Below are 7,363 nucleotides of genomic sequence, written 5' to 3'. Positions count from 1 at the left end.
TTAATAAAAGGATATTGTCTTGAGCCTACAACGTCACGAGTTCAAATAATAGTTGGAGTAAAATTAATTATAGAAAAGTGATAAATAATACATGTAAAATCTAAAGACATATTCTATATATTTATTAAATTAGTGTAAAACAACGAGTGATTACATATTTTCTATTCTCTCCCTCCCCAAATGTTCAGTATAAAGAAAATCATCAGATTTTTGGAAAGAATAATCCCATCAATTTCCCTACTTTTCCACTTTCTTCTTCTTTTTACTGCATTTTCTAAGTAAACTACCCAAAACTTATTTGTAAAAACATCCTCCGAATGTGTCATATAATAGTAAAAAAAACTTCAATCAAGCACCTTCAAAAGACAATAATAAACAACATACCCAATGTATTCCTACAATATGAGGTCGGTGGAGAGTAGTGTAGAAGCGGACCTATGTATATATTAGAGCGGTCACCGGATCCTGTTAACCTCGACAAAAGTTTCGAATATCTATATACATATGTTGAAAATGGTTATATATTTGTATGTAATCTTCACAATCAAAAGACCGACAACGCACTGGTTAAGTAGTCCGTTCATGTGCCACGCCACTTTCAAATCATGTGTCCATCTTTGGGATAATGAATACATATATCTTATTCTTATCTTGTGAAGGTAAAAAAATTATTTCTAGAAGACCTCGGACACTGTAAAAATGAAATAAAAAAAGCTTTTGAAAAAAGTTGATGTAGATTGAACGTCATGGGTGAGGAAAGAAGGGTATGGACCCTTTGGCCCTAACTAAAAGGGAAGTAAGAAAACACCAAGTACCAAACAGTTGCTTTCTTACCAATAATTCTACAAATTACTACTACTTGGTATATTAGTTTCTTTTCTTTTTCTATTGACTCTGCCTTGACATATTAGGTTGTTTCATCTTGCTGTTCCTTTTTTGGTTCTAATTTAACTTTTTCTTTTTTAAAATTGTTAAATAGAGTAAGATGCAAATGTTACCTTTTCTAGCTTGCTAATTGTAATGGTTTTTCTACTACAAAAAGTTTATACCCAAGAAAAACTTGACATTTGACTTATATACTCTAATAACAAAGGGCAATTCGATATACTAAACTCTTGTTGTTCATGAGTCAAAGAAAAAATTAGACTACATTGAATTTATGATATGCAGTTTTACCTTATATTTTTTCTTAAAAAATATTTTCACAACTTGAAGCTGTTCACACGATAGCAAGTCTTACCGCGGCGCAAAACTCCCTTTCGAAACTATAGTAATATTTATATCCATTCCTAATTCGCTTACATTTGAATACTACTACAACAACATATTCAGTGTATACTCACACGTGGGGTCCGTGGAAGTTAATATGTATGCGGATCTTAGTCCTACTTTGTGAAGATAAAGAGACTATTTTTGACAGACCCTTGGCTCAATAAAAGCTTCGCTTACATTTGAATATTATTAGAAATTTAACTTTAGCCATGATAGATATACCTAATATAAAAGGATGAAATAATGAAATATGTAAAGGCTTAAATCGTTGATGATAATATATAACTTAAAAATAGATTGATATAGCTATCATAGTCGCAGTTTCGATAAAATTGGGAGAAAAAAGAACCTAATTTTTCTACTTTTTGAAGAGCTTATTTTATAATTAGATGACCCACTAATTAATGAAAAAAAACTTTTTAAAAAAATAAGGAGGTCCACATGTGCTAGAGAGAGCACCTCGATTAATATACATCACCAGCAGTCTTCTCAGTCAGAGCTTATTACACTGACTTGCCTAATGCGATTTACATCTTGTGTATGATTTGCGCGTTATTGCACAGTAAATAAGTTACTCAATGAGCAACGGAAGGATAACGACCGCAGATTTTCCTAGGAGTTTTCCAAAAGAAATATACCTAATATAGTCCCATTTTCCATAAAACTTGGAGGAGGCATACCTTAACACATTTTTTTCTTTCTGAAGAGCTTATTTTATAATTAGATGACCAACTAATTAATGAAAAAAAATGTAAAAAGAAATAAGGTGGTCCACACGAGCTAGAGAGAGCACAAACAATAAGCGTGCTAAGTGATAGTCACGTGCCATAGCCCCATATGTAAATGGTAGTGAAGCAATTGGACACTATTGTAGTGGTCAAGTTAAAAGGGTCTATAGGTATTATTCTTTTTTGGCACACACGTATAACTGCCTATATATTGAGAGTTCATTTGCCAAAGGGTGTAGTACTAGTAACACAGCTAAAAGTTTGTTTCTTTGAATTTTGCTTAGGCAAAAAACAAAAAGGGGGTCTTTTTGTAGGAAAACAGAGTTAATAGAAAGGAGAAAACTTTAAAGAAATGGAGAGGGAGATGATCAGTGATGTGATGGTAGTATCAAAATTCAAGAGGATTTGTGTGTTTTGTGGGAGTAGTCAAGGGAAAAAGAGTAGTTATCAAGATGCTGCTATTGAGCTTGGCAATGAATTGGTACTGTCAATAATGGCACTTACTCCACCCTTTTGTTTTCTTCATCTTTTTTTGTGTTTTTGTATTATCCCTTTTGGTGTTTTGTCTTCTTGGACTGAGAATGTGTTGTTTTCTGACCTTTTCCTCATTTGGGTGTTTTTGCAAAAATGGGGTCTTTTTTTTTGGTTTAGGGGGGGGGGTGGTGGAGGGAGGGGTCCCTGTATCTACATTCTTGATAGGAAAAATGGGGTCTTTTTTGAAGTTACTGCAAGTTTTATAGAATGTATAAACATGTCGATTGGAATTTTAGGTTGATTCCTCTCTTTTTGGGTAAAATTTTTTCATGCAAATGTGATGTTTCTTTGAGGGTGAAAAGCTTGCATGCAATGTTTCTATATCCCTGTCAAACAACAACCTCTCTGTGTGTGTGTGTTTTTTTCTGGTCATTTAGGTGTTTACCCATACTGTCCATGTCTAGGTTCTCTTTTCTTGAAGTTACTTTCCCTTTTGAAATAAACAATGTTCTCTGCTTACTTTCCTTTCTATTCTCTCATTGTAGATTATCTTCAACTTATGCCTCATCATCTTCTTCATATATGAAAACTAAATATTGCTAACAAGACATTTCGTTTTTGGCTCGGTATTATCCATTTTCATCTTTACAAAATGTGAATGTGCTTAGTTTTTAAGTCTGTTTAGATGTTGTAGATCCAAATTCCACCTTTATCTTTGTTTTTTTTGGTTAATAAGTACTTGGACTGATCTGAGTTTTCTTGTAATTGAAGGTCTCAAGAAACATTGATTTGGTCTATGGAGGAGGCAGCATAGGCCTAATGGGTTTGGTTTCACAGGCAGTTCATGATGGTGGTAGGCATGTTATTGGGTGAGAATGAGATTAAATATAAATTTAACTTATTAGTAGTATTTTATTATTTTGTAAAGTTATCTTTGTGGGACCCTTTGAGATGCGGAGCTTCCTGCGTAGTAAATGTGGGATCTTTTGCACCTAGTGTCTTTTTTTTATAGTATTTCATTAACATGGGCAATTAAGTAAAGCTTCTTAATTATTACTACTATGTTTAGTGTTCTTGATTTCTTCTCCATTTAAACTACTAATTTCTTGTCATGTTATTGTCTGCCCTGCAGAGTTATTCCCAAGACACTCATGCCTAGAGAGGTATGTCTGATGTAATCTTGAAAAGTCTTAGGCCTTTCTTGATTATTATATTATTAAAAAAATAAAGAAAAACTCAATAGTATATTCCATGGTTTTATGAGTTGAGACTTTGAGTTATTTAGGAGTTAGGAGTACTTTACTCTTTAAAATATTAACAATGGTTTCTGTCAGTTTTAATGTACAAAAGAAATTGTATTGATAAATATTTCATTGTCTGTGCTTTCCTTTTCTTTGTAATTTTTCTGGGGTTATAAAGAACACTGCTTCTTTCTTGGTCCTTATTGACCTTATCCATATCCCATAGTACTTTGGCAGCTGGCTTTTCACTAGTTTTATGCATTCTTAGGTTGCTAATGTTTTCTCTGATTTTTCCTTTTTCTGAGTAGCATAGCATGCTTTATTTACCCTGTTAGTCTGTTTCCTGCTGTTAGAGTTCTTGTAGTTTTCCCTCTTGGCTGTTTGTGGTATTGATACATGTACATGTATATATGTTTATTTAGTGGTGTATATGTTTCCTTTCTTTAAGCGAGGGTCTACCGGAAAAAGTTTCTCTGCCCTTCTGTTGGCAACGCCGCGTACATCTTACCCTCCCGAGAATTTACTGGGCATGTGGGTGTCTTTGTGGTGTATATGTTGGTGATGATTTTCATCTTCAAATTCAAGATTTTTGGGATTTAACTCCATTTTCTGAAAAACTCATCATTGCTTTCACTGCATTAATGCACTACACTACAACAAGAAACTTGTTTTTCTCTGACCCTTTAACCCCCACCACACAACACACCCTTTTTCCCTTCATTTCTCCCAAGAAGCACAAATTTCAAAAATAAATTAATATTTTATTATCCTTTCAACAGTTAACTGGTGAAACAGTAGGAGAAGTGAAGGCAGTTGCAGATATGCATCAAAGGAAAGCAGAAATGGCTAGGCATTCTGATGCTTTTATTGCCTTACCAGGTTGGTATAAGCACTGCAACTCCAATTTTCACTCTTTGTACTAAATTTTGCCAATAAAAAAAGAATATCAGGTGCTTTGATTTTGCTAATTTGGGCATAGATTCAACATCTCTCTTCTCTGTTTTATTCTTTTCAGAGTTCAGATTGTCATATTCTAAGCTTAGTACTCCTTTATCTTTCCTCAATAACTTTTAAGAGAAGTAACATCTACCATGTGCATCAGTAATAACTCTCTTTGTTCCAATAACTTTTTAAAATTTAGATATTAAAAAACTATACGAAAAGTACTATAAGTTTGCAATTTTTCTTATGTCAATATGATGAAAAAATAGGTTTCAAAATGTGGTCAAAGTTTACACAGTTTGGATCTCGAAAAGCGAAAAGTTTCATAACTGAGGGAGTAGCATTTAGAATTTTTTTCAAGATTTCATATGGACTTGATATACTTTCCTCTTGTATAAAAGTACCAAAACAAGTTACTTGCTCTTTGTTCGTTCTATTGTATAAACCTGTTTATATGTGTTTATAAACGCATGTGGTTTGATCCTTTCCCGGACCCCACACCTTATATGTGTGGGGAATTGTCTCTTCTTGGCAAATGAGGGATGTTCTATCCAAAAAGGCAGAGGACAAGCTGAATAAAGATAGTCCTAGTTAAGTAGTAGACCAAGTTGACACCTATTACAGAAAAAATGTGAAATCTTGAAAATAATCAGTTTGGTTCTTTGTAGTCTCACAAACCCCAAAACTCATGATTAGAAACCTACAGTTCAAACCCTAGTGTGTTGACCTATCAACATCTTGCACTGAAAATTAAGAGCTGTTTTACTGTGATTTATTCTTTTCCTTAAATGTGCATATAGCCTCTGAGTTTTCCTCCTGCAAAAATCTTCCCTTATCTTACTGAGGAAAATAAAAAAGAGAACTGTCAAACTTTCACAAAATTGTAAATGACAACTAGCTGCTGTATCTAACAAGGCATCATGCTCACTCTATTCAAGGAATTCTTCTTCTCCAAAAAATTTAACTAGTCATACACTTATTGTGGCTGCATTTCAGAAAGCTTCAAAACCAAATAAAAAATATTTTTTTTCAGAGACATTATAGCCTAAGATCTTAGCAGAGGAGCATGCATCCTATTTGCTGAAGGGTGAGGTCAATAAATGCCAAAATTCAGACAACAAAGTCAGTTTGAGAAAGTTGTAGGAAGTCATTATTTACTGCAGTATGAGACATAAAAGAGCATAGTTGTATACAAAGCACAATAAGTCAATTCTTTTGCCATGGTGTAATAAATGCTCATGTGAGCTAACATTATAGCTCTTAACCCTTTTTTCTAAAACCCCTTTATTCATTCCTTGTATCATTCTTCCTTGTAATAAACCTTTGCTTACATTAGGGTAGATTGTCTGCATCACACCCTGGTGGGCCTTCCCCGTCGTAAACGCGGGATGCTTCGTGCACCCGGCTAAATATTTTCTCATTCTTCTGCAAATGTTTTCGAAAGGTTTCTTAGTTAATTTTTCACTTGACTTATTTCATCAACCAAAGAAGAATTTTTTAGTTTTGACTAATGAATAAAACGATAACGAAATACTCCATTGCATCCAGGTGGTTATGGCACACTTGAGGAGCTACTTGAAGTGATTACATGGGCACAACTTGGCATCCACGATAAGCCGGTATATATTGATACATGCAATTTCTTTTATCATTACCGCTACTTTGTACCTATACAGTCTAGCTCGACAAATTCAGAATTAAAAGCACCATATGCAATGTACGTTTTGCAGGTAGGATTGCTGAATGTGGATGGATATTACAATTCATTATTGTCATTTATTGACAAAGCTGTGGAGGAAGGGTTCATTAGTCCCAATGCTCGCGAGATCATTGTATCTGCACCAACAGCAAAGGAGCTGGTCAAGAAACTGGAGGTAATATCTTATGCATGTCGTTACACGAATTACCTTAAGAAAATGACTTGTTATGTTTCTCTAAGCTTCATTAACAGCCAAGAAACGTTGATCTCTTCTGGTTAAAACAGAGAAATATGTTGATATGATGCCGTTCGTATTATGTACTAGCATTGGTCGATATGACAGTCCGTACTTAATAAACTGCATATATCTTGCAATTGCAGGAATATGTTCCTTGCCACGAACGAGTTGCTTCCAAGTTGAGCTGGGAGATGGAGCAGCTTGGCTATCCGCAAGCACAAGAAATGGCGCGGTGAAAAAAGAATGGAATTGCAGCATAGAAGTGTGCATTAGGAATTGAAAATATCAAACTGGAAGAAGCTAACTTGAATGAAATTCTTAATTTTTGTTGTGTGGGGGGATACTTTTTTTTGTAAATCAATCTAGAAATGACAGACAGCATCATATGTCCTATTCTCCCTTCACATGGAAATGTCCTTATTTTACTGTAAGCTGTAACTACTAAGATGCATATGGACTTCCCTTTTAATGTCAACTTACCAAGCTTTTCTTTTTCCTCCTCTGTTTCTTGTTCTTTATGTAAGTTTTCCTCATTTTTTCATTTGGATTGTCTTCCAACTTGATTTTTAAAGAACACCAACAACCTGAAAATTGATCATCCAACTGTTGAAAAAGGGTCCATTATTTACCCTGATTGAGTCTTCGAAAATTACTTCAAGGTAGCTCGGTGCGCGAAGTATCCTGCGCTCACGCAGGGTCTGGAGAACGGCGGCACCCTAAAGGGTTGTAACGTAGGCAACCTTCTGAGGGTATGGCAACCTATCTGAGG

The 7,363-nt window shown here is 34.6% G+C and overlaps 1 protein-coding gene across 1 annotated transcript; it reads left to right on the top strand.

Annotated features, from left to right (window-relative positions):
* The first annotated feature begins 2,205 nt into the window (after positions 1 to 2,205).
* On the top strand, positions 2,206 to 7,090 carry LOC104230631 (cytokinin riboside 5'-monophosphate phosphoribohydrolase LOG3). Its single transcript, XM_009783489.2, has 7 exons — positions 2,206 to 2,481; positions 3,246 to 3,343; positions 3,607 to 3,637; positions 4,495 to 4,594; positions 6,206 to 6,276; positions 6,388 to 6,531; positions 6,738 to 7,090. The coding sequence occupies exons 1-7, from the start codon at positions 2,353 to 2,355 to the stop codon at positions 6,828 to 6,830; spliced, it is 666 nt and encodes a 221-aa protein (XP_009781791.1). The 5' UTR covers positions 2,206 to 2,352; the 3' UTR covers positions 6,831 to 7,090.
* The last annotated feature ends 273 nt before the right edge of the window (positions 7,091 to 7,363 follow it).

Source organism: Nicotiana sylvestris, chromosome 7 (genome assembly GCF_000393655.2).
Source record: "Nicotiana sylvestris chromosome 7, ASM39365v2, whole genome shotgun sequence".
Classification (NCBI taxonomy): domain Eukaryota; kingdom Viridiplantae; phylum Streptophyta; class Magnoliopsida; order Solanales; family Solanaceae; genus Nicotiana; species Nicotiana sylvestris.
The sequence above is the reverse complement of the archived record's forward strand: the minus strand, read 5'-3'. Positions and strand labels throughout refer to the sequence as shown.